This window comes from Borostomias antarcticus, assembly GCF_949987555.1.
Source record: "Borostomias antarcticus genome assembly, chromosome: 14".
NCBI classification, from domain to species: domain Eukaryota; kingdom Metazoa; phylum Chordata; class Actinopteri; order Stomiiformes; family Stomiidae; genus Borostomias; species Borostomias antarcticus.
This window is the reverse complement of record NC_140247.1, coordinates 11,912,495-11,938,922: the sequence shown is the minus strand read 5'-3', so window position 1 is coordinate 11,938,922 and position 26,428 is coordinate 11,912,495. Positions and strand designations below refer to the sequence as shown.

The 26,428-nt window shown below is 47.0% G+C and overlaps 4 protein-coding genes across 7 annotated transcripts in view; 1 reads left to right on the top strand and 3 right to left on the bottom strand.

Annotated features, from left to right (window-relative positions):
- Positions 1–5,608: 5,608 nt before the first annotated feature.
- rpl23 (ribosomal protein L23) lies at positions 5,609–8,416 on the top strand. Its single transcript, XM_084449027.1, has 5 exons — positions 5,609–5,649; positions 6,630–6,713; positions 7,315–7,443; positions 7,676–7,789; positions 8,291–8,416. The coding sequence occupies exons 1-5, from the start codon at positions 5,637–5,639 to the stop codon at positions 8,371–8,373; spliced, it is 423 nt and encodes a 140-aa protein (XP_084305153.1). The 5' UTR covers positions 5,609–5,636; the 3' UTR covers positions 8,374–8,416.
- Positions 8,417–10,122: 1,706 nt separating this feature from the next.
- LOC311317376 (von Willebrand factor C domain-containing protein 2-like) lies at positions 10,123–14,108 on the bottom strand (the record flags this gene model as incomplete). Its single annotated transcript, XM_084448459.1, has 3 exons — positions 10,123–10,373; positions 13,246–13,375; positions 13,728–14,108. 3 exons carry the CDS (start codon positions 14,106–14,108, stop codon positions 10,123–10,125), a joined length of 762 nt encoding a protein of 253 aa, XP_084304585.1.
- A 273-nt stretch (positions 14,109–14,381) lies between these two features.
- Positions 14,382–22,141, bottom strand: smarce1 (SWI/SNF related BAF chromatin remodeling complex subunit E1). 4 transcript variants are annotated; one of them, XM_084449001.1, is made up of 11 exons: positions 22,090–22,141; positions 21,225–21,277; positions 20,892–20,935; positions 20,003–20,101; positions 18,596–18,688; positions 17,859–17,990; positions 17,554–17,725; positions 16,941–17,113; positions 16,666–16,767; positions 15,805–16,102; positions 14,382–15,523 (listed from the first exon to the last, which is right to left on the bottom strand). In XM_084449001.1, exons 2-11 carry the CDS (start codon positions 21,229–21,231, stop codon positions 15,273–15,275), a joined length of 1,371 nt encoding a protein of 456 aa, XP_084305127.1. In that variant the 5' UTR covers positions 21,232–21,277; positions 22,090–22,141; the 3' UTR covers positions 14,382–15,272. The 4 variants fall into 4 exon arrangements, with proteins under 4 accessions (XP_084305127.1, XP_084305128.1, XP_084305129.1 ...); XM_084449002.1 differs by having other exon boundaries at positions 18,608–18,688; XM_084449003.1 differs by lacking the exon at positions 20,003–20,101.
- Positions 22,142–24,934: 2,793 nt separating this feature from the next.
- ca10b (carbonic anhydrase Xb) overlaps positions 24,935–26,428 on the bottom strand; it is a 16,882-nt gene continuing 15,388 nt past the window's right edge. Inside the window, exon 7 of the mRNA XM_084449013.1 lies at positions 24,935–25,993. Coding sequence (XP_084305139.1) covers positions 25,971–25,993 — 23 coding nt within the window. The 3' untranslated portion in view covers positions 24,935–25,970. The remainder of the gene's footprint in view (positions 25,994–26,428) is intronic.

Genomic DNA, 26,428 nt, shown 5'->3' with positions numbered 1-26,428 from the left:
TTATATTGCCAAGTTGTCCTCAATGTATATATATTTTGACACATTTTGTCTGCTTTTTCTATGTTTCAATAGGGACCAAAAGCCTTAAGCACACACACACACACACACACACACACACACACACACACACACACACACACACACACACACACAGGCTCTCTCTCTCTCTCTCTCAAACACACACATGCATACACACCATGGATGTGTGAAGGCACCCAGCCCCCCCCCCCATGTGCACCATTCCAAACTGACATGGAGGTGTGTTTCTGGACATTTCTATATAGCACTGTCATCCAGCCCCCTAAAGATAATTGACCATTGGTGTAACCCACAGCTCGCCTCTCATGGTTATGGTTGTCAGAGTAGGAGGCTTGGTGAAGCTCAGGACAGCGTTTTAATGAAGGGAACACGCTCTGCACTGTGCCTCCATAACCCTGTTAATTAATTCGTCATCACGATACCATCTACAACATCCATGTTGACAACCCTCAGGACAGTGGGACTAAAGAGCTGTGTTGTGTCCTTGATAACTATGGACTGACTCAGCATGTGACGGAGCCCACACACAACAAGGGGCACACTCTGGACTTGATCATCACCAAAGGTTTGAATATTTCTAAGGTCGAGGTGTCTGATGTTGGGATCATTCCTGTGTTTTCGTTGAGAGTACTATCTTCATGCACACAAATGTTCGAACAGAGGTCATCACAAAACGCTACATCACTAAAAACACCAGTGAAATATTTACTCAGGCTTTCTCGTCCACACCCGCCCTCTCTTGGGTCTCAGTCAATGAGTTTGTAGATCATTTCAATTCTAAAATTACAACTATTATTGATGCCATTGTGCCCACTAAGGTGAAGGTGGTCTCTGGTAAGAAACTATCTCCATGGAGAAAGGCTACGCTGGTCTGAATAGAAAAAAGAGTGTCGAAAAGCTGAACGCAGGTGGCAAAAAACATATCTCCATGTTCATTATGACATCTATAAAGAGAGACTTCGCATTTATAATTTGGAGCTGAGAAATGCACAGCTTTTTATTAAATCAAATAATCATTCATTCATACACAGCACTGTAACTTTTATTCCTGTATTTTATTTTTCCTGCATTTTGTTTTAAATGTCCTTTTTTTTGCATTTCGTTTTATATGACCTTTTTTCACTTTGTCTTGATGCTTTTAATGTCTCAGCCTCACAGTCCAACAGCTTGTAAACAACATGATCATCTGCGAAAGGACCAAGACTGTGTCGGCTGCAGCACTTGTGTGAGGAGCAAAATCTGTATATGGATTCCCAGCAGGAAACCTATTGTATGTAAATGTGGGCCAGTCCAGAGGGGGAGAGTGTGATTTCAGTATCACCGACAATTCACCGACAATGAAGCATTGACTTGCCCATCACAACAAAGTACACAACACTAATGCAGGTTGGAGAGAGAATGTGTGTGTGTGTGTGTGTGTGTGTGTGTGTGTGTGTGTGTGTGTGTGTGTGTGTGTGTGTGTGTGCGCACGTGCGTGTGTGCGTGCGTGCGTGCGTGCGTGCATGTGTTAAGACTGAGAAAATAAGATCATTCAGCTCAATATACAGGTCAACAATCATACATAACTCGAAAACATTATTTACAGTATACGTCATAAAAATCCAGTAGACTAGACTGCCCTCGCTTGAGGTGCCAACTTACGCCTTATATGGCGTCTTTCCATAGCATGGTACCGGGTCAACTTCATTTGACTTGATTTGACTTTATTTGCTTTACTTTTTTCCACTGCGCTTTCCATCACAAAATAGTATTCTGTAGTTGGTCGTCATAGAAATGCCAGTGACGTCATATAGAGGGGGTTTCCCTTTAAAGTGCTGGCTACTCGAGAGCAATCTGGAAAGTGAATAAATATGGAGGTCGGGATCCAGACTATGGACACTACAACCAGGCCAGGGGCCTCGATGGAAGAGGGCATCAGATGCCCCAACGACCCAATAATAACCATGGGGGAGGCCCTCCACCGAACACATATCCTCTGCCTCAAAAACCGTTTCCTCCCTTGATTCAACATGGGCCAAAGATACAGGAACAGCCACCTGTAGCTCCAGGCAACCAGGAGAGAACAGGAAGCTCGCACCAGATGGGCGGCGGTCGGGCGGAAGCAGCCGCGTGAGACGAAGTAAGAGATCAATCCACGAGCGGTGGAAAGAAAGCTTTGAACTCAAAAGTGAAGAAAGCAGCCAGACGCATCCTGCTGGGGGGGGGGGGGGGGGGCTCCAAGACGTCTACTGCATGACTTCGCAACTATGAGTGAAACTGTTTAAATGAAGGAACCGCGCCGTTATGGGTTAGAGTATCAAGAACCGGACCTTCGAGACCGTGTTTCGCTTCTCTCAAAAAAATCCTTTGTATCTTAGCTTCAGGAGCTCTTTTGATTCAGTTGACTTTGTACCAAAAGCCTTTTTGAAGTAAATAAGAAATACTTGCATTCTGAAAAAAGACAAACTATTTTTGCCTTGACTGATCATTCCATTTCTACCTTCTTGCTTTAAACCATCCAGTTGAGGGCAATTTTTTTTTTTTTTATACATCCTGAACCTTGAGAAGGTAGAACTGTAGTGAAGGTTCCTCTATATTCTGACAGGGCCTTGATCTGGGAAAACTACTTTAGGAGCAAAGGGGTGTCCAAGACTCTTAGAGGGACACACTGTAATCTGACTGAAAGTCCAGAAGTCACTTCCCTGACTCGCGGTCGAACTCCGTACGGTCCCGAGTGGTTCACCGTCTGAGGTCAGGGAAGAGGTCAGCGTCTCAGACACACCGGTGCCACGAGGTTAAAAGCCATCGGTACTCACAAGGGTTTTGAAATCAGGTTTACCAGAGTCAATTCTGACCTCGCCCCACCTGTGAGGAAATTCCCCAGACGTAAGGGGGCTTCGGGTGATGAGGGGCTGGTCTGAAGGATTCAGAAAACCCGGGAGACGTTCCTGAGTGCTCACACACGTGAGACGATAACCGAAGTAGGAGGTTTGTAAACTCACCGACCTGAGAGAGGAGGATCTAGTCCTCCCCTACGGGGTCTTGAAACGTGACACGACCCGAGCGGTGTGCAAAGGCCAGGTGCCGCCGGCGAAACAAGAACAGGTCTCCCAGAGGGTCATGTCCTACTTCTTACGGGGGGAGGGCGGACCTCTCAGACCCCCCACTGTACAGCTCCGGGGGACACAGAAGAAGATCGAGAGGACAGGTGTGTGTTTGAGATAGATAGATAGATAGATAGATAGATAGATAGATAGATAGATAGATAGATAGACAGACAGACAGACAGACAGACAGACAGACAGACAGACAGACAGACAGACAGACAGACAGACAGACAGACAGACAGACAGATAGATAGATAGATAGATAGATAGATAGATAGATAGGTAGGTAGGTAGGTAGGTAGGTAGGTAGGTAGGTAGGTAGATAGGTAGGTAGGTAGGTAGAGAGAGAGAGAGAGAGAGAGAGAGAGAGAGAGAGAGAGAGAGAGAGAGAGAGATGGAGGGTGTGGGGGGGGTGAAAGACCAAGAGATAGGAGTTTCACGGTTTTGTCAAAGGAGCTAGAGACAAACATCTCTGAGGTAAATGGGATGCTATGCTAGTAATGTTATGTATGAGACCAAAGTTTCGAGGCGTTTGTCGAGCACATGGGACAGGTCCTGATGAAACCCCGTATGTTAGGCCTATAGCAATACCTTATTAATAAAATTGCAGTTACAGTTAAAGCATGTGACCAATGACAAACGAGGCCTCGGTCACGTGATCGGTTTGGTTCGAGATTCGAGTGGTCGATGTAAGAACGCGAAACCCGCCTTACTTTGAAGGTTGTGCATGGTAGTTGGTTGGTTGTTGCATCGAGTTGAAAGAGTAGTAGAAGTGTTCAGGATTGTTTTGCAGGAGTTTGTTGGAAGTGTAGGAGTTGAGGAGTAGTAGTCACTGTCACTGCCCAGTTATACAATTACTCTCAGTCCCCAGTTTCACTGCCCATAGGCCTACTGAAGCACATTCACTGTCACTGCCCAGTTACGGAAGCTCACAGTCCCCAGTTACAGAAGCACATTTAGCCTACTGCCCAACTGCACCCCTCACAATGTTGTCCTTCTGTATTTCATTCTTCCTCTTCTGCATGTTTAGTCAACATGGTCACTCAAATAGATTTACTAGGCAATTTACCAGTTTTTATGTGTTGTCCAATAGGCCCACATTATAACATTGTCATCCACTTTAGTCAGAAATAGTTACAAGAACAAACATTGCCTAATGATAATTATTACTATGGGTTATGAGTAGCCTATATTATACAGTGAAGTCACAACCATCCTCATTTTTTAGTGTAGTGGCTGGCTATTCCTTTGGTAAATTATAGCCACTGCCCCAGCAAGAGAGTGGTTATAACACACCTTTATCATAGATCCAGACAGATGAAGATTATTCTAAGACTCTTATTAAGGGAAGAGGTTTGTTCTCAAATACAGCTAGGACTCCAGTGTTCCTTAATTCAATTAAACTTTATTGCCGATAAATAACAAGACAAATATAATTTCCCCCTTCCCTTATATGCAGCATACGCCAATTAGGTTCGGCCTACAGGTAAACTAACAATCAGTGATGAAGTTGTCAATCAAAATCAGATATATCTGTAATGTTTCAGCGCTCCAGCGGGTGCGCAGTGATATTGGCTGCTCTAAATTATCTTTGCCAGCAGGTGTTAGTAGCGAACAACGCATTTAATGAGGCTTCGAGTAATGAATCTTTTTGCGATACAAGTGGGTAAAAGGTGTTTCAGAAAGCCTCGTTTCGCCAACACTAGCTACTGCCATCTAGTGGATGTTCTAGGTAAGTGAACTGCACAGCGCACATCTGTCTGGGTGATTGCATGCACCTGTGCCTCGTTGTGTCCTGTCGCTCACCTGCACATCGGTCCTTGATTGTTCTCCTTGTGTATTTAAGCCCTCGTGTTTTCCTTTGTCCGTGTCGGTCCATTGTCTATGTTGGTGTTGATCATGTGCGCCTTGTGTTTGCCTTTGTGGCAAATGAATAGTAGCCCTTAGTTCTGGGGTGTATTGTTCCCCAATTAGCTTCTGGGTACTCCGATTATGCCCCATTGTGTCCCAAAGTTCACATGGCTACAGTAGCTGCATATGCCAATTTCACAAATTTGTGAACCAGGGATACAATTTAGGCTACTAGAGTTGTTATTGCAATTATATGGTGTCCAGGGGTGCAGTGGTAAATACAGAGGTGTCCGTTTCTCCTCATTGATTAATACAGTTGATCCGAAAATAGGTGAGTAAACTCTCACCCTCATTTTAAAGAGGCGGGCAAACTGAGTTTACTTGGGTTTACCCTCCACTACACCCCTGATTGTGTTATATGGAAGCAATTCAAATTTTCATGCTTCCCAATGTATTTATGACAATTAATATTGGCATTATCTTGGCAAAAGCAATTAAATATATTATGTGCAGAATCGTCTTGGCCACATTATTCTATAAACCAGCCAACAGGGGGCGGTATAAACAAATGAAGGTATATCACACAAGCGGATATGATGGTTTCGACAACGTTATATCCCATCATTCCTTCTTCCGCCGTCCTCTTTCCCTTCTGCCGCAATGTCTAAGAGAGGTACGAAACTTACCCTGAAAAATCTAGATTCATCTATTGTTTGCATCGTATATTCCACAGTTAAAATACATTTTGATTTGAGATGAAACATTGTTTAACATTTGTTTGGTCATATTAAAGCGATGTCATGAAAGATAAAATATAATTCTAAGATAGAAATGTAGTGCTTGTTGCGGCAGCCATGTTTGCTAACCGTGCTAGTAAGCCTGTAGCTAGAGAGCTAGTGGAAAGGGTGGTAAAACAAATACTAGCTGGACAGTAGTTACCGGTTAGACTTACATTTGCTGCCATTAATGGATATTTGCCTGGTCAGTCAAGGGAAGTGTAACCTGTTGGCAAAATGCAAGAAGAAAGCAGTCGAGCTCCACCTAGCTCTAGGCTAGCTTCAATTCAATGAATCGTGGGCACCGTGGGAGTTTCTTCCTTTAGCGCGTGCAGCGCTGTCATGTGCTGATGGTTCGCGTGTTATTTGCTGCATTAAACAAAAGTAATGCAAACTATTCATTGAGATTCTCATATCTACGTTTGCTATAATACTCGTCATGACACGACATGCGGCGATGTGTTGCAGCGAAGAAGTAACTTAAGTAAACTTGGCCTGGCATACTAGCATGTTTGTCACTAGCTACCTTTGGTTGCAGGATGCGTTACGACTGTTATGTAGCTAGTTACCTTCTTTTGTTAAATGTTTTTCGATGAAGTAGTTAAGGGTCTATCATTTTTGTGGTACCTGTCAAATGCCATATATCCTTTCAAGAAGCACTTGCTTTGTGTGGTCAGTGGCTGGGTGGGTTGACCATCACTGTTGGGTGAGATGGCAGTTTCTCACGTGTACGGAACAATCTCAATCCGTGATGCACCAAGCTAGCTATTTATCAACCTTGTCTACTAGAATGATGACTGGAGGGCTCATGTGGAGTGTCAACACATCAGACATTTCTTTGAATGTACTCTTAAATTCTAATCCTGCTCTCACACAGGACGTGGTGGGTCATCTGGAGCGAAGTTCCGTATCTCACTGGGTCTCCCAGTGGGAGCGGTGATCAACTGCGCTGACAACACAGGTAAGTAAACACACTGCATGACAAGACAGCGGAACCTGAAGATACCTGTGGCCAATCGGCCTTGTGGAGGTGCTTAAATATGAACTTCCTGGCCGATAGGAACTTTTCGTTGATTTCATGGTTTTACGAGGCATCCTTGCCCGCTCGTTGCTGCGTGATTGAGCGTTTTGTAGTTTTTAACCTCATTGGTAATTGGAATCCCCCCCCTTCAAAAAAGCACTTGCTTTGTCTGGTCAGTGGCTGGGTGAGTTGTCGTAGAAGGGAATAGTGACCTCATCGCTGGTGGGTGAGATGGCGGTGTCACGGTTACTGACCAATCTCAATCCGTGATGGAACAGTTGGAACAACATAGTCCTGAGAAACAACTGCTATGCTCTGAGTCTAACTTAAAATGTGCCCCCCCACACACACACACACACACACACACACCCCTCGATCCTGTGTAAAGTTGTCATCTATCTGTTTTCCAAAGGGAGCAGCTTGACGGTACACCTGCCCTCAAGCACTAGTCTAATTGCCGAGGAGACTGGTGAAATACTCTTACGGAACAAGGGATTTACTGTCTGCGTTTCCTTCCTCTTGTCCGGCTCCCTCTCCCCAGGTGCCAAGAACCTGTACATCATCTCTGTGAAGGGCATCAAGGGTCGTCTGAACCGTCTGCCCGCCGCTGGTGTGGGGGACATGGTCATGGCCACCGTCAAGAAAGGCAAGCCAGAACTCCGGAAAAAGGGTGAGTTTGCCGGCTGTCTATGCGCTCTCTTGCTTCAGTTCAATCCATGTGAGGCTCAACTTGGACTTGTTGGTCTTGTCGTGGCCTTTTTGTTAATTTTTCTGGAGTATTGAACAAGAGTTGTTTTTTTCCCCCTGAAACTTTGAACTGAATGTTCATTACAGTGCTATAGGGATTTTTACCCATAATGCATTTTTTTAATGTGACTTATATTCTGCGCTCCTCCTCACAGTGCATCCGGCGGTGGTGATACGGCAACGGAAGTCGTATCGACGAAAAGATGGCGTGTTCCTTTACTTTGAAGACAATGCAGGGGTCATAGTGAACAACAAAGGAGAAATGAAGGGTGAGTTGTCAAAGTTCTGCCTTTTTAGTCATCTGGCGCATTAGAATACATTCCCAACTTGGGAGATGGCCATGTAATGTAGTGCAAAGTATTCCCCCCCTTCAAAAAAGCACTTGCTTTGTCTGGTCAGTGGCTGGGTGAGTTGTCGTAGAAGGGAATAGTGACCTCATCACTGGTGGGTGAGATGGCGGTGTCATGGTTACTGACTAATCTCAATCCGTGATGGAACAATCGTTTTTACACAAGAATTTTATTGGATTATTTTCTGTTGAGTCGTGATTCATATTTGATCAGGCATTAGTAGTGGGTGACCTATGTCTGTAGAAGAGACAAAGCCAGTTGACTGCCTGATGTTTCCACTTACAAGTTGATTTGAGATGACATAGTTGATTTGAGATGACCTATTGTATATCTATCAGACCAAATCACTTATCTGTGTAGTGGATCTCTTTGCTATACCGTGTGAACTGCCTGTGTTCTAAGCATCCCTTCCCTTTCCAGGTTCTGCCATCACAGGCCCTGTGGCCAAGGAGTGTGCTGACCTCTGGCCCAGGATCGCCTCCAACGCTGGCAGCATAGCCTGACCTGGACCCCACGCTGTTTTCAATAAAAAACTGTTGTAAAGTCTGTCTTGTCTGCTGTGCTGTCATTTACGTGTATACATGTGCCATCAATTATGAGCATGGAAGTCCTGAAGTGCTGCTGATCTTCACAACCTGAGTATATGGTTAAATATCCAAGCTTCTGTCTCGACTTGTCTACACTGCAAACGACACACTTGGTGTGCTTTGGCTGAGTTTCTGAGCCGTAGACTCCATGGTAACCTGGCACGCGAGATGGTTTGCTTCAGAATGTGAGCTTGTGAAATCAGGATGGTCTGGCAAGGCTAACTCCATGGTAGGGCTAGACCAAAAGAATTGCACCAACCTCTTTAAATAGTGCTTAGGTTGGCTCAAAATTAGCTTTAAAGTGCATAAGTCAGATGGCGAAACTGGTTTTATTACTTTTTTGTTATAAGAATTGGTTTTATTACTTTTTTGTTATAAGAATGGGTATGTTACTGCAGGTAGTAGTAGTACTTTACTGAGGTGAGCTGTTGTACAAGATGTGAATGGATTTATGAGACCATAAAACATACAGTTGATAGAGCTTTAATAATGAGCTAAGGTTACCACTAGGGGGAAGTCATGGGAAACGTCCATAAATATGAACCCAACATGATGGAAGAATAATCAATCATCCAACTGTTCATTTGACAGTCACAAAATGTTTCACTTTTACACAGTAGATACATTTACATACAGAAGAATGTGATCAATCTAATTAAAACTACACTCCACAAAGCTATCAGGGCAAATGCCATAAAATGCACCACATGAACACTGCCATACAGGAAGGAATGAACCTGAGATAATATGGAGAAATGTCAGAACCACTGTTACATTGGTGTCTATTTACAACCGAGCCCTTTGGATGGCATTTGAAGCTGTGAGAATGTTGCCAGTCAAGCTGTGTGAGATGCATCTCGCTGTCGGATGTGTGAAATCGTGAGTGGGAGTGGAGACGTGTCACGTTTTTGTGTGTGTGGAATCGCGTGTCCTGTCCAGTTCTTAATGTACACATTGCTCCCAAGCAGGGGTGAAAAATAACTTTTTGGCTCACGGTCAGTCACCTGCCAAGGGGACTGTAGATGAAAAAATCTATCGGCCAAGTTTTTTTTTTTTTTCAGATAGCCGTCCCAAATCTAGTCGCCAATTGGAAATTTTACCTGCATTTGGCCGGTGGCAGGTGTTCATTTTCAGCCCTGCTCCCAAGTTAGTTTTTTGTACAGTTTGAGTGGTGTGAACGCTGCCGTGCGGACAGCAGTTCAGCAGTGTTGTGGCTGAGTGTGCGGTGTTGTGGTCGGTCATCCCTGGACGTAATCCCTTCACGCTCACAGACTGCCCTCAGCAGGGCACGGAAAACAACCTGCCTGCTGCCCTTTTCGCTTTGGCACACTTCTGCCCCCCCTGCACACACACACACACCCTATCCCGACCACTCCTTTCCATTGGCACAGACTCTCCATTTTCCCCTCCTTTCCTCACCTTTCTTCCCCTGCGTGTGCTCTCTGCATTTGTGGCTTGGCCTGCCTCCCCCCACTCCTTCCTCCCTGCATCGTATCTCAGCATGCGTTGAGTTTGTGTTGTCTGAAGATCTAAAGAGCACAGCAGAGACTGCACTACGTCCTACCAGGCCCCCCGCCCCCTCCCTCCCTACCTCCCCATCCTCTCTCGCCCCACCTCCCTCCCCATCCCCTCTCGCCCCACCTCCCTCCCCTCCCTCCTCTCCGTTCAGGGGATGACGAAACGAGGGCTGTAGGCTCGTCCTCCCCGCTGCCTGGAGCCGTCGTCCGCAGGGGTCTCCGCGGGGGGGGTCTCCGGGGGGCTGGGGAGGGGGGTGGGGCTGGGCCGCGGCTCGCAGGTGGCCTGGGGGTGCGTCTGCCAGGACCCGTCCCGGTAGGTGCAGAAACACGCGGTGCGCTCGTCGATGTCCACGCGCTCGCCCGCCGGGATCACCACGTTGCCCGCATAACAGTTGGGACCTCAAACAGCACGACAGGGAGATGATGTTAAGTGTGTGTGTGTGTGTTTGTGTGCGCCTGTGCGCGCGTGTGTGTGTGCGTTAACGCACGCTAACGGTGTTCCAGAGAGCCTCCAAGGCAAATTAAAGAGACTCAAATATATCTGGCTGCAGTCCCATCCTTTGTTGACAGATGCTGAGAACTATAGATCTTCACTTCACAGCGAGAGGGGAGTTTGGACGCAACGGAAACAGTGATGCAACTGAACCGCTCGATAGTGTCTTGTCCAACAGTCCGGCAACACGGGAGCAGTAAAAATAGTAACTAGCCCACTGCAGGGTGGGGTAGCTGCACAGTGTGGAGCACGGGGCCATCCTTGATAACAGAAGGCAAGAGGAAACAGCTTGTGTGTGTGTGTGTGTGTGTGTGTGTGTGTGTGTGTGTGTGTGTGTGTGTGTGTGTGTGTGTGTGTGTGTGTGTGTGTGTGTGTGTGTGTGTGTGTGACTGCTTCCACATAATATGCATGTGAGTCACTCTCCAAACTAAGTATAACGTAGTACTTACCAAGGGCGTAGGTTTGCGTATGGACGGTCGGGACATGTCCCTACCAACATTTTGGGAGTCCCAAATTGTCCCTACCAACTTTTAAGCAACCTTGTTCGCATTATCTTTGGAGTGTAGTTATATTAGATAATTTAGATGACCTTCCAATAGTTTGGAAAGACAGAATTGACCGTACCATTTTGAGTGAGTTAGTTTGCATTGTTCGGAGTTACATATTAGACCGTTAGCCTACCCCTTTCCTCCACCGTGAATATGCCATCCCAGTATTATTTTGATATTTTTTAAACTCACGTTTGATTGGCTCATTTGCCTAAGATAGATCATTGCATTTTTTTTACATTTTGCTGGATCTGAAGACCAACAGCCTTATAGATAGACGCTGACAGCAAGCCACAGTTGTGATTCTGACAGCCGTTCAGGTACATCCACCACAATGTCGCCTCCCCCTCCGAAGAGGATGAGGGATATCAGGAGCTTTTTCTCCGCAACTGTAAGTAACGTTAGCGTTAGCTAGGTTAGCTAGCTACTGGTAAACTAAGTAGCTAACGTTAGGCAGTAACCACATGAAAACCAGCTAGGTTGGTGCTAGCTAATGTTACCTAAACTAACATCACTTGTCTTTTCATTGTGGCAAATGATCAACTGCTGATGCTGTCTAGCTAGCGAACTGTTAAGATGGCTTAAATCATACTGTAACATTAGGATTGCAGCAGCCATTACATTATCATACAGCTGCCCATCAGAGATTTAATTGAATGGGACATCACGGCGTCCTCACAACTAACGACTGTTAGTGTCAGCAATGAATACTAGCCGATAGGCTATTAGCTAGCTATAGCTTTGTCAAACCCAGCTAGACGTGATGCTAATTTTCACCATATTAAACTCCCATTAACTTATGCTAAAAAATGTCAGTGATATTAAAGTCGTAAGTTTTGATATAAAAATAAATACATTGTTTTAGCCTGACAGGGGTTCTTGTTACAATTATAGGGGAAACTGAATACTCATACGTTATCTAGAGGTTAGCCAGCCCGTGAGAGCTCTTAATGTTAGTTTTATGAGGGCTCGGGTCTGTAGTTCTTTATACAAGCCTGTCCCTGTGTAGCCTGGTTTCCTAGTTATTAGCTAACGTATACTTGCCAACTGGAATCTCATAATTTTCCTCTTACTATATTGGCTGGAGGGTGTTTTAAACAAAGTAGTGTATGTTGAAGTTTTTTTTTCCCCAACTAACTGGGCATCCAGGATTGTGGAATTTCACAATAGGTATTGCCTACTGTCTGGTATTTTGTGACTCCCCTAATGGACAGATATATCAATGTATGAGTTGAATGTCAGTTTAAAAATCCATTGAAAATCTAAATTTTAATAAAATCATTTTTATGCATGAAACACAGCAGTAGAGAGAGAGAGAGCGGAGATACACAGCAGCAGCCGAGAGAGAGTGGAGGGACGCAGCAGCAACCAAGAGAGAGAGAGAGAGAGAGTGTGGAGGGACACAGCAGCAGCAGAAGTCGAGAGAGAGTGGAGGGACGCAGCTGCAGGCAGGATGTGATACACTAAGAACATTGTATTGGTATTATTCAATTTCATAAATATATGAATATTTAAGAGGTTTAACCTCTCGTCCCCGGCAAAAATTGTGTATGCAGGCTACACTGTTATATGGTCCCTACCAATGTTGAAACCAAACCTACGCCCTTGGTACTTACCATATATGTAAGTAGCCACCCAAATATGATGCTTTGAATTATATAACCGAGTCAACAGAGGCCTTGTGTCTTATTCTACTATTGTTGCCAATGGAACATGAATTCCTTTTAAAAGCCAACACGAACTTCAAACTGACATGAACATCCAATAAAATGTATGTATCAGATTTGATTAATTTAGACCCCTGGACCATCCCACCCATGGGAGGGGCGGACCATCCCACCCTGTGCTATTGTAAACATGATTGTGTAACAGTTTGACCCGGAGCAGCAGGGTGCACCTGATCAATAACTAACACACAGTGTGAGTATGCCAATTACAGATGGAAGAGCAACATACAGCAAGAGGTCAGCTGAAGCTGTGTATGTATGTGTGTGTGTGTGTTATATAACTGACGGCATTGCTAGTGTTTCTGTCCTTTGTATTTATATTTATGTGGACATAAATACATTATTCACATGTGTGTGTTATTGTGTTTAATTGTACTATGTGATACTGAGAGGAAGGCAGAGAGCTTGGCCATCTGTCCTGGTGTGTTGCATTACGTGGGGGTGGAGAGACTGTGTGTGGGAGCTTGCGAGTTGTGTGAACAGAAAAGTGGGCAGAGTCTCACCACTCTTGCAGACCGGGCAGCAGTGGTGGGGCTCGTAGGTGGGGTTGACACAGTGCGGCGCGGGGCAGTCGGAGATGGTGCAGTACACCTCCCTGTTGGGCTCGCAGCGACACCGCTCGCATCGAGACAGCTGAAACAGCAGCGGCACAACGCAGACGTGACTGTCCAGTCGACACGTCACAGAAAGAACAACACACTCCAGTCAACATGATCTGATCATGACAAGACAGGTTGCCTGATAGTGAGTGGACTGTGTCTAAAGCAGAGGAGTGAGGCCATGGACATGCAAAGGTCATGCAAATGTTATATAATAGAAGAGAGATTGAGCATTGGCATCTGTCCATCCCAATCGAAGCACATGCAGTAAAGTTATAGTGTTTGTGTATTATTTTGTTAGAAACCAAAATGTAGCTCGCACCACGGTACATTCGTGAAAGACCCGCAACTTTACAAAGGCAGTCAGAAACGAATTATCTCCTCACCTTAAATTCTTCCAGAATTTTGTACGTTTTGCCTCCATAAACGCAAACCTTGGCAATCGCCTCACATACCGGACAGCAAGATTTGTACTTTATCCGCGTACATCGGGGGTGGATGCGCGGACACTTCGGTCGTACACACACCGGTCCGTCGTCCGTGCAAGTGCACGGGCATGCGGTAGGACCGGGATAGTAAACCTCTCCGATGCCATAAACAAAACCGTGGTCGTCTATGCACCACTTGCCCCGGTAATCTCCAAACTCGTACTCCAAATCAGTTTTGGAGGAGTATTCCGCTATCGTTCCGGGAGCGAGGTGCAGGAGCGCGATGGAGAGGCAGAGCGCGCGGCGGCTCATCATTCCTGGTTTCTCTGCTGCGATCATCTGCGATCTGCTGGGTCTCGCGCGCGCTTCGTCCAAGCGCTGTGACGACAACGCGCGGCAGAAAGCGCACTGACCCCAAACATGGAGCGCAGCGAGGACTACTACATATAATGGCGAGAGATTTTACGCACGGCTCTCTGCATACTACATGCATACGTATTTCCACTAATTCAAACTCTTGTAGTGAAATAGGTCTTATACAATCTAGTCAGAGGAGAACAAATGAGCTACGCTGCTTCAAAAAGACAGAGAAATCATTTTTTATTTGGGCAGAGAAGTAGAACAGTAGAAAATAAGATGCAAAACGCAGAGGCATACTAAAATCATTAAGATTCAAGTAAAAACAGTCATTTGAAAGTGTGAGGTTACATTTCTTAGAGTCTGACCACTTGTCTCCTGATATTAAGTCTCAGTTACTGTTAATATGCATTATGCAATAATTAAATTAGGGTGAGCTCATTCCATTCGGATGTGGAATTAAATCAATCAATCTAAACAGTTTACACCTTATTTTAAGTTACAAAAAACATGAGGCAACAAAAATAGCATGTAGGTGTCTAAGATGGTGAGTCTCATGGCTTTGAATAACTCAGGATCATACTGAGACCCATAGCAGTCATATCAACCCTATACACCCAAGGCTAGAGGGGGGGGGCTGTTGAGAACTCGGTGACACAGGAAGAATGTGTTGGAAGGTCCTAGAATGAGACCACTAACCAGAGAACTCTAGGGGCTGTGTGTGGTTTAAACCTGGAGGTCCCCATGGTGTGTGTGTGTGTGTGGGGGGGGGGGGGGGGGGGACCCTTTCTCTCAGAAATGTGTACACCCGACTCTCCCCTATGGATCCACAGGGAATGGACAGGCGGAAATAATAAATGGCAGACACTCCTCTCTACCAAAACGCATGCTTGCATCATTTTGAAACAGGTAGTGCACAAGTGTACACGTCACGGAGAAGTGGCCTCGCCCAGCCCAGAAGCAAACCCTAGCCTAAGCACTAGACACACTAAGTTCTCTAAGAAGCTGGGCCAGGCAGCCGCCGTACTTTGTTGACAGTACAGATCTGAAAGGTTTGGCTGTTGGATGCGTCACAGGGGGGGTCAGGTGTCGTTTCTGGACAGGGCCTCAAGCTGCAGGACAGAGGCGCAGACTAACGCTGGGCTGCTATTGAGGCTGGCTGGGAGGTCGCTCTTCTGGGGGGGCGGGGGCCGAGGCGGCAGCGGTCTCGGGAGGGAGGGGGGCCGCGGGGGGTTCTGAACTGCTCTCGGAGGGGGCGGTGCTGTCGCTGGTGCCCTCGTCCGTGGTGGCGGCCTCTGCCGGCTCGGAGGGCGGCGCCGGCTGCTTCTCGGCGGGAGTGGGCGCGGCCTCGTCGGACGGCGGTTCGGCCTCCGACAGCTCCGCGGGCGTCGCCTCGTCTGAGAGAACGCAGAGGGGGGCGCGCGGAGATCAAATAAACAGTTTTTTCCTAATCATAACGGCTGCCATTAAGAGCATATATACAAGCCGGTGTTGTTGTGGTACTGGTGAATCAGAATCAGTTCATCGGCCAGGTAGTTTACACATACTAGGAATTCGCTTTGGTCAATGGGCGCATAACACTGACGGTGACACATTAGACAGGGTGCAAGGACAAGACGGGACAGTGCAAATGACCGGTCATTTTGAGAGTCATGTGTGTGTGTGTGACTGAGCGTACCCGTCTCCATAGGGGTGGGCTTGTCCCGGTCCTCCTTGGTCTCGGACGCCGCGGTAGCACCGGCGCCGGGGTTCTGGTCGGGGTTGCTGGACTGCGAGGCAGCGGGCGACGCCGCCCCCGCCGACGCCGCCGCGTTGGCGGCCTGCTCCTGCTGGTCCAGGGCGGCCTGGGCAGCCTTCTCCGCCTGCTCGGCCGCCTCGCGCTCTCGCTCCTCGGCACGCCGCCTGGCCGCCTCCTCCGCCGCCGCCATCTCCTCCGCCAGCTTGTCCATGTCCACCTCCACCTTCTGGCTGCACAGCTGGAGGCAAACACAGACACACGAGACTGAGACTGACTCACCACCTCCGTGTTGAACGGACGGTTCCAAGTGGCTGGATCCTGGATGAATGTGATTTAGGGATTGATTGAATCACTGACACGGTCGGTAGGGCTGGGTTAAAAAAAATCGATTCAGAATCGATTCATGAATCCCAAAATCGATCTTTCATTCATTCATTGATTCATTAATTTTTGGAAATCAGTATCAATACCCAGCCGTTAGAAGGCCAGTTGATGTGTTGCATAACTTGGCAGTCATGTAATTAAGGTTACAGCTAAAAACACAGGTTTTAGTAACACCAACTGAATCGAATCGTGATAATCAATTCTGAACCTTATGAATCGGAATCAAATCGATTCTTGAAATTTGAATCGATACCCAGCCCTAACGGTCGGAGACGTACAGAAACACGAAACGGAAGCAAAGAAGATGGCCGTCGGATCGAACCATCCCGTGACGCAGTCCCTGGGGTACAGTCACCAGGTACAGAGGGGTAGGTCTGTTCACAGAGAGGTGGGGGGGGCAGGGGGGGGGTGTCGTACCCGTTTGAGTTCAGTGTTGAAGGATTCCGTGGTCTCCAGGAACCGCCTCTTCTTGTCCTGGTGGCGGTCCTCGATCTGCAGAAGCTCCGCCTCCAGCTTCCTCTGTGGAACGCAGGAAGGACCGCAGTGAGGACAGAGCGCCTCGGCAGAAGTGTGTGTGTGTGTGTGTGTGAGAGAACGTGCGTGAGTTATGTTCATCTGTATGTCAGTTTATGTTTCTCTCTGTAGTGTGCTAGTCTGCTCATGTGCACATGTGCGTGTCCAGAGTCGCCTACCTGGTGCACCATGAGCGACTGGACCTGGCGCTTGAGGACCTGCATGCGGGCTGTGGTGACCACGGAGCGGACGTCGGGAACCACGATCTCGCTCAGGATGTCGCTGATGAGGCGGTGGTTCCTCTGGAAGCGCGCCGCCGCCGTGTGCTTGATGGAGAACCCGTCGTCGTAGTCTAGAGGCGGAGCGAGAGAGAGCGAGAGAGGGAGGGAGAGAGAGGGAGAGAGGGAGAGAGGGAGAGAGGGAGAGAGGGGGAGAGGGGGAGAGGGGGAGAGAGAGGGAGGGAGAGGGAGGGAGAGAGAGTGAGAGGGAGGGAGGGAGGGAGGGAGAGAGAGGGAGCAGAGAAGTGATGTCAATAGGGTTGCAAAATTTCACAAACCTCTTATGGGAATTAACGTGGATTTCTGGGAATTAAAGGCGATTTACGTGAATAAACTTGAAAACACAACTTATTCCCGTGAATTTCCATACATTTCCATTTTGGGAAGTTAGTGAATATCCCCGGCAACCCTAGTTTTCAATCGCAGATATGGCGACACGGGGAGTCTACAGAGCGTAGAGCTCCCCCCCCCCGTGCAACTATCCGCCGACTAAATAGGAGCGCGTTCCCCTCACCGTCGGGGTCTTCGGCGGGCTGGATGCTCATGTAGGGCTCTCCCTTCTCCATACGGGTCTGCCTCTGCCTGCTCTCCTCCTCCAGGGCGGCCTCGGCGCGGTTCTTGGCGTTCACGTAGGCCAGGTACGCCGGCGAGTTGTGGTAGGCCTTCAGAGAGTCGTTGTACTCGATCTACGGGGAGGAGAGGGCGAGTGCTGTTAGTTCGGCGCCCGCGTGAAAGCGACTGATTTTTTTCCCCCGGGGGGGTCCGAGGCCGAAGAGATCGGCGTAGCCGGGCCCCCGCGTCCCGTCGGTCGCCGCCCACCTTCTCGGCCTCGTACTCGTTCAGGTAGTCCTGCTTCTCCTCGTCCGTGAGGTCCCTCCACATCCCGCCGATGATCTTCCCGATCTCCCATAGCTTCAGATCTGGGTTGGACGCTTTCACCTGGTCCCATACCTGATGAACAGGAGCAGAGAGGAGGGGAGAGAGAGAGAGAGACAGGAGCAGAGAGGGAGACAGGAGGACAGAGAGAGGGAGACAGGAGAGAGAGAGAGAGAGAGAGAGAGAGAGAGAGAGAGAGAGGGAGAGACGGGATGGGAGGGAAGGAGAGAGAGAGAGAGACGGGATGGGAGGGAAGGAGGAGAGAGAGAGAGAGAGAGGGAGATAGGAGGATGGTCAATGCACAGAAGCAATAACGAGCGGCCGATGAATGTGATTGTGTTAGTTCAAAAGGAAAGAGGTGAAAAAGGTTAGCTTTTTAGATACCAAAGTAGAAAAATAAGTCAGGAGGAAAGCACGGCAGATCACAGCAACACAGACAGGGTTAAGACAAACAAACAAATAAACGCGGAGGACAACAAGAGACGGCAGGATCCGGAGAGGAGCAGCGGTGGGGTTCGGTGACGTCACTGCGACCTCTGACCTCCGGGCCAGCAGGGGCGGGCCATACCACCCGGGAGGGTCATAGACAGGGGGGGGGGACAGTCTACCCCCCCCCCCCAGCGGAGGATGGTGGGTTCCACCTGTACAAGCAGTAAAAGCAGACACCGTGGGTGTCTTACCTTCCTGCTTACCTTCCTGCTGTACCGCATGTAGGGCATCAGCGGCTTGTCTGGTGGTTTGGGGGGCTTGGGAACGGTGACTCCTGAGGCATTCTGGGAGGGGGGAGAGAGAGAGAGGGGGGGGGGGGGGGGGGAGGGAGGGAGAGGGAGAGAGGGGGGGGGGGGGAGAGGGAGAGAGAGAGAGGGGGGGGGGAGGGAGAGGGAGAGAGAGGGGAGGAGCCAACAAAACGGTCGAGGTCACGGGAGGCACATCAGTCTGGCTACGTCAAGAGAACTCAGTCAGTCAGATGCAACATCAAATGCACACATCACTTCTGAACTGTAATACCATGAAGTTGAGCTTGCTCACTCTTATGCCTCCAACACACATCTTTTTTTGGAATGACTCGAGACAGAATGGGCCCAGCGAAGGTCTGATTGGTTCAAAAGGGTATCTATCAAGAAACCAAAACGGTAGGAGTTGGAATATTTGAGTGTGCAAGCATCACTTTATTCTACCAAACAAAACAACACTATGAAAAATGGACAAGAGGGGCACAACTGAAAATGATAATGATGGCATGATCTTCTCTAGGGAGGGGGGAAGCTACGCTGGCTACACTGATTTTCTTACAGATTCAGTTCAACCCCTCTGCTGGTGACAACCTGTTTATATGTTTTTTTTGGGGATCCCCGGTTCTGAGACGAGATGACCCAGTTTTCTCAAGGCGAGCTGTGCCAAGAAAAGCTTAAGACGGGCTTGGCAAGGATCCAGCCACAGGCCTGTGCTCTGCATGGGAGCTAGCAGACCGTCCAATCGGGGAAGGGGGGGGGGTGCATGGAACAGACAGGCAGCCATCATGAACAACACGCCATGGGGTGCGTCTCAATAGTGTCTGGTGGCCTCCTTTCCTCAACTCCTTCCCTCCCCTATATGACCTTACAAGATAGGAACTGGATGCTGGGGTGTCCTTTTGTTTTTTACGAGCCATGATTTTTTCCCCTTTTATTCAAGGGGATCATGGAAAGGAGAGGAGTAAAGGAAGCCATCTTTTTTTCCACTTCTGAGACACAGCCGATGGATCTGACAGGAGGAGAGGGCCACAGGAACTTGCAGGCGGGCGAGTTACTCTACCAAACATTCACCAATTTGCCATTTTCAATCTCTCACAATCTAGAGTGACAAGAGGCTGATTGACAGACAGGACCGGGGGGTGGGTTACGGAACTACTGAGGTCCAAGAATCGGACGACGACTGGCCTATCCTCCCCTGCTTCCCCCCTATCCCATCACATCCATTGACTAAATCAACTGCGGTCAATTTGTAATAAATATGAATAATATGTGGGAACAGCTTTAAGCCTCTCTCCCAGCCCCGCCCCTCCCCCCCTCCCTGGGTGTTGGCCTCAGCCTCGGTCCTTCAGTTACCCGGTTGTTGCCTCCGGAATTCCCTCCCAGCCTGTAGTTGTTGTAGGCCAGATGGCTGTATGGGTTGTAGCCCACAAACCCCGGGGCGGAGGGCAATTGCTGATGGAAGACAAGTGAGACAAAACACGAATGAGAAATGACAGGGGAAAGGAGGGGGAGGGAGAACAGAAACAAAAATGAAAAGGAGGTTCTTTTTTGTTTTGTTTTGTTTGTTTGTTTTTGGGAATGATTTGCAAAGTGATGCGATGCGACGCGTTCTCTTCCGCGGAAGAAAGAAAAAAGGGGGGATGGTGAAGGAGTGGGAAGCAGTAAACAATATCACTGGCTGAAGGCTCGGTCTAGGAGTAACATTCATTCCAAAACACCGAGAGATGCTCTCCGGTGTAGAACAGACGGGCCACCGCTAATCAATACGAGGTCTGTCTCAGTGATGTTTGACGCTGCCTCGTCCAGAGTAAAGGCCCAGCCCGGTGCACTGTCTGTGGGGTTGGGGTTCTGTGCATCCACGGGGCTCTGTGGTACACAGCAGCAGCAGCAGCAGTGGGTGATTCAGATGGAGGGAGGATGGTTTGGCCTGAGGAAAGCACCTTGCACTCATTCACAGACACGTTTGACGTAGCTCTCCTAGTGCACTGATCAATTGGTTGATAAACTTGCTAGCCACCAGCTGAATCAAACATGTTACCGTATCCCCAAAATGTCTGAAAATGCTTTTTAAGCTGACTATGAGACAAGCACGAGCCCATGTCTCCTTCTGTTGTGTTCACTGAGAGGTAGGGCTCATTACGACTAAGGTGTGTGTGTATGGGGGGGGGGGGGGTTAAGAGCTAGACCCACTAGCTCTTAACACTGGGGTACCTGGCCATCTCATGGTGTGTGTGATACTTACTGTTGCGGGAGCAGGGGCAGGGGGAGGGGCATATGATGGTCTCTCTGTGTAAAAACAAAACATGTATTATAGCATAAAGTAAGACCATGATGAATATATCTCCTAATCCAAGAAGCAGCATCTATTATATGCCATTATCTGTTGGTGCATCAGTCATAGCAAAGACCTAGCCTATGGATTACTAATGGGTATCACTCGTGAGAATCACAATCACAGAAGCACATGGAAATTTCAACAAGTCACATTTCTCTCAGCTGGTAAACATCTTCATATCTCCACTTAGTTTAGACTATCCACAAACGTGTAACATTATTTACTGATATGTTTCCTTACTTGACATCTTGGAAGAGGGGTTGTGTCGTTTAGACTATGTCCATTATTGGGCTCTGTAAAAGAAAATTGCATATAACTCGTGAACAGGCAAACTATTTGAAAAAGCTTTTTGGACAGGGTACTGAGAGCGTTAGCTAGCAATGTCGCCAGCCTGTAGGTTAGTCAACTTCGTCCTGCCGCAGAAATCGCAGTTTCATTCAACACCGACGTAACTTAGCTAGTGCTAACTAAGTTAACGTTAGCTGACGTTATACAGCTTAAATCTATCTGTCGAGATAACGTTGTTATCAAACTTTCGCTAGTTATCATTATTACTCTGTCACACTAATGTTATCAGCCAACGTTAGCTGAAAACACAAAGCCCAAGCAAAGGCCTGTTCTGGCTAGCTAGATAACCAGATTTCCAACGTTAGCATAGCTAGCACTAGCTCCCTTCCTCTGTGCTTTAGCTAGATAATGTTCGGCCTAACTTCCACCTTCCACTAGCTATATAAATTGTATTGGCTAGTAAGCTACTAGCTAGCTGATGTCATAGCTAGTTCATATGGTTTTAGCTAACTTGTGCTATCATCTATTCTGGTTACTCCAAGGTGCAATCGAATCAATGAAATATCATTCAAAGTTTAATAATACAAACTTGCACTAGCTAATAGCTAGCTGGCTAGCAATGAAAGAAATGAGCAAGGACTAGCTAGCTGAGATCTTGCTTCCTATCTTATTAGGAGTGTAAAAGTCTACCCAAGATAAATTAAATCAAATCGGCCCATACGTTTCACCAAAGTGTAGTTAACAACAACCAGTTTGCACTCAGTGTGGTATAATCTCTCACATTTGCTCATAAAAGACGATATACAAATGCTCTCACCCCAAACTCCTTTGTTCCCTCGACGCGACTGAAGTCTGCTCTCTGCAGCTTTTTCGCCAACTCAAAACTGGATTAGAAGAAGCACAGCGCTACCTACCGTTACGGAGAAGAAATCTAGCCTTTGCACATAACTAGCATCAGATTTGGTCTAATCATAGTTGATATATATGGCTTTAGTCTATTTACTTTGGCTATATTTATGGTAGCATAAATGATAAAGGTATTCCCACAAAAAGATACACCTCTCATTTATTCCACTAGTGGGTTTAATAGACTACCACAATTTCCTGGTCCAACAATGATGTATCGTTCTTTTCCAACCACTAGATGACAGTAAATCACCACAGGTAAACCATCGTTTGGTTTTAACCACTGACTGCACCCTATACATAATGGAATAACAACACACACACACACACACACACACACACACACACACACACACACACACACACACACACACACACACACACACACTCTCTCTCTCAATTCGATTTCAAATTCAATGAATTTCAAAGGGCTTTATTGGCATAGGAAACATACATTTACATTGCCAAGGCAAGTGTGAAATAAAAACGCAAGTACAATTAAAGATATACAAAATATACTGACAAAATACAATAATGTGGACATTGCAGTTGTACAAATACAATACAGATAAGTGACAACTGTGTAAACACTGCAAAACATTTTTATATTTTATGCAAATTTATTTAAAGGTATCTGTTTGTATGTAGAGTGTGTAGTCTGCAGATAGTGCATTTAGAAAATGTAGGCTATTTAAGGGTATCTGTTCTTTTTGTATGTACAGTCTATGTACAGAGATCAGCGATGTGCAGATAGTAGGCTACAGGGACACACAGATGATTGACTGTCTTTACAGTGGTTGTAATCCATCGGGCATATCCTTTTCCTGTCACAACCGCTCACAAATCTTGCTGCTGTGCTGTGCACATTGCTGTATTTCACCCAGCAGATATGGACGTTTTTTTTTTGTCATTAGTCATGTTTTCAAAATCTTTTTGGCTGTCGCAATCTGTGGGAGGTATTTGTCTCCGGTGTCTTGATACAGTTGGCAGGTAGTTAAAAAGTGCAGCTCGATTTCCACCTCTTTTTGTGTGCAGTGGGTGCAGTGTTTTCTCTCGGGAGCCGGGTCTGCCTGTGGCGGCCTCTCGATGGCGAGGCCGTGCTCTCTGAGTCTGTATAGTTAAGGACTTCCTTGGCTCAGTCACAGTACTCAGGTATTGTGTATTCTCTGTTTAGACTGAAATATCATTCTGATAAGCTTTTGGTTGATTCTTTCCAATGTGTGAGATAGTTGTCTTTTTTCTAATTTGGTTTAATCTGGTGGGGTTTCTGCCTGGTTGGCTCTGCTTGTGTTTGTGAACAGAGTCCCAGAACCAGCAGGCTGAGGGGGCATCTCTCTATAGTCCAGGGTCTCTCTGTAGGTGAGGGGTTATTCATCTCTCTCTCTCTCTCTCTCTGTCTGTCTGTCTGTCTGTCTGTCTGTCTGTCTGTCCGTATGCACTTGAACCACAATCAATTAGCCTAAGAAATTTGGGCATAGAGCCAAAATATGCAAATTCTGAAAACCGAATGAATTACAGATCATCACTTGTATAACTGAACTACTTATCGGCGAAGCGGATGAAGCTGTGTGGGAGGGAGTCCCCCGAGTCTCCATGTTTCTGGGACTGACCTGAATATCTGAGTCTCCTCTTCACTCTCTTCTCCGGATTGGACCCGGAGACCAATCCTAGACCGTAACAGGCTTCATCAGACTGCGATGGAAGCGCTAATGATAAGGACCAGCGTTCCCCAGCCGGGACCACTGCAGTACACAGGCATTATGTGGGCTAAACCTCTGGTGCATTGGTTGCCTACAGCCTTGTAATACCTCTTACTTGTTAGGCACTCGCTGTCCTCTGAGCCTAATCAAGTTTTAATATACGGTATCTGAGTGCCGTGCTGTGTTCCCTGTGAACTCGAGAGCTTGCAGCACTTAAATGTGTGCGCTCAAGTGAATGTTTATTCATCTCTGTACGGCTGCATGCGCAAGTGTACTGAGCTGCATGTGCAAATGTACCAAACGTTTTTGTGTAACGGGTATGTGCATCTATGTGTGTGTGTGTGTGTGTGTGTGTGTGTGTGCGTGTAGGAAGGTAGACTTCAATACGCAAGCTCTAACCGTGGAGAGATGTTCTCACTCTCCCTATAACTTTATCCTTGAACAAACCGAACCCAGTTTGAAAGTCTAGTCAAGTCTAGTGGATCCCCAGTGGTGAGAGCAGATCTAACAGTTCCTGTGGTGTGTGTGACCTACATGTGTAAAGATGAGTGAGCAACACCCCTCTCAGTGGCTCAGGAACACCATAGTAGCACCACCAAATCCTTGTGCACATAGAGCCAGAGAATGTCAAAGAATATGAATAATAATTCATTGTTGGGGGGGGGGGGGGGAGACGGTATACTGTAAGGAAGGTTGCTAGGTAACGCTGTCAGACCGAGCCAGGGCTCCAGCCGATGATGATGATGGTGATGGTGATGATGGTGATGATGATGGTGATGATGATGATGATGAATGCTGATCAAGTCTATGCCTCGCTGTAAGGCTGTATATTTTACCATTGTGGGTGCAAAAAGTTGTTACTCTCATCCAGTAAATACGTCGTGATCCTTGGCTAAGAAGACAAAACATGAAACGAGTTAACATTCATAACATTGAGCCTCTTTAGTCTTTATTTGGAAAGATAATGCTTGCGAGAGCGAGAGCTCACACACTCGCGCGTGTGCACACACGCACGCACATATAAACACAGACCTACATTCCCTTCAACTCACAGTTCTGAATCAGAAATGAGGTGAATAATTGATAAGGAAAGCTTTATGACTTCTTAAAAGAATCTGTAGACACCTCACGTCCCATGCACTCCTCGGTGTCGAACAAAGCAACATTTGACAGAATGTGTAAGAAGCTTCAATCCGTATCTTCGCTCTCTAGAGGACTTTGCTGGGCAGATACAGTGAACAATGTAAACAATTGAACAAATAAAAGCCTTTTAACCAAAATAGCCAAAGTGTTGCAAATACATGATCTCATGTCACCACCTCATCTGTTCATTACCTCTGTTCAAGTGTATCTACTAGTTGAGAAAGTGAGAGATTAAATTGCATTAATATCTTCTTGAGATTCAGTTGGAATTTAGCTAAGTAATGCCACTGGTTATGGTTAAGTTATGGTTGGATCTAGTCACTGATGTGACTATATTTTGGTCACTTCATTTCAAATGGTGATGTCCTCGAGGATCTGGGGGTTCAGCTGGATCTGATGATGATCTGCCGGTAACGGTGGGCCGCCATCAAGTTCGTCAGCAGTCAGCCCACCGAAGGAAGTGCGCCTCACTGAGCAGTCCTCCACAGCGACAATAACGTCTCTAAATATGGAGCATTGGTCAGTGGAGCTACCGCCTACACTCCATATGCTACCCTACCAGGCAGGCGATCTCAGCCACAGGCGTATTTCTTCCAGCTATTGTCCCCTAATATGATTCCCACTTATCTCACGCTTCAAGTTTAAAAATAAAAAGCATGGTAGAAGAATAAGAGAAACCTCGATGAACTCTCCATCACATTAAAAACAACACAGCCCACGTGGTGTCATTCCATGGTAGAAGGATGGCATCTGCTTCCAGGATCACACCAGTCATGTTCTCAGGCTGTCGTCGCTCTCGTTTGTTTGTTGAAAAGGTGTGTCCAAAAAGTATGAGAGATGTCTGATCTGCTGAAAACAGTCTTTTCACACTGGAATCCTTTATTCTGAGCCCCGGATCCAAAATGGAGTCTCTCTCCCCCATCATGTTGAAGACTGTATCTTCATCTGGCTACTTCAACAGCCACTCATTAACTAGAATGAGAAGAGAGTTGCCATGGTTAACGTGCCAGGAGAGTGTGCTCTAGAAATGGCATTACTTCAAGTCTTGGAAACTACACAGTGCCTGTTCAAGGTTTCACTTTTCCAGAGTGAGAGACTTTTAGGATGAATATCACCCATGTTTGCTGACCCTCCTCCTCCTCCTCCTCCTCCTCCTCCTCCTCTTCCTCCCCCTCCTCCTCCTCCTTCCCCTCCTCCTCCTCCTCCTCCTCCCCCTCCTCCTCCTCCAGGGAGCATATGAGCTTGTTTGCACCGGTTGACACAGAGATACCGAGTAAAGTGGTGTCACAACTTAAGTCATCTACATGCCCTTTTTATCCTATTCCCACCAAGTTTTTTTAAGACTATTTCTAACTTAAAGGTACCCCGAGGAGTTTATTTTTGGTTACGAAACAGTCTCATTTTAAT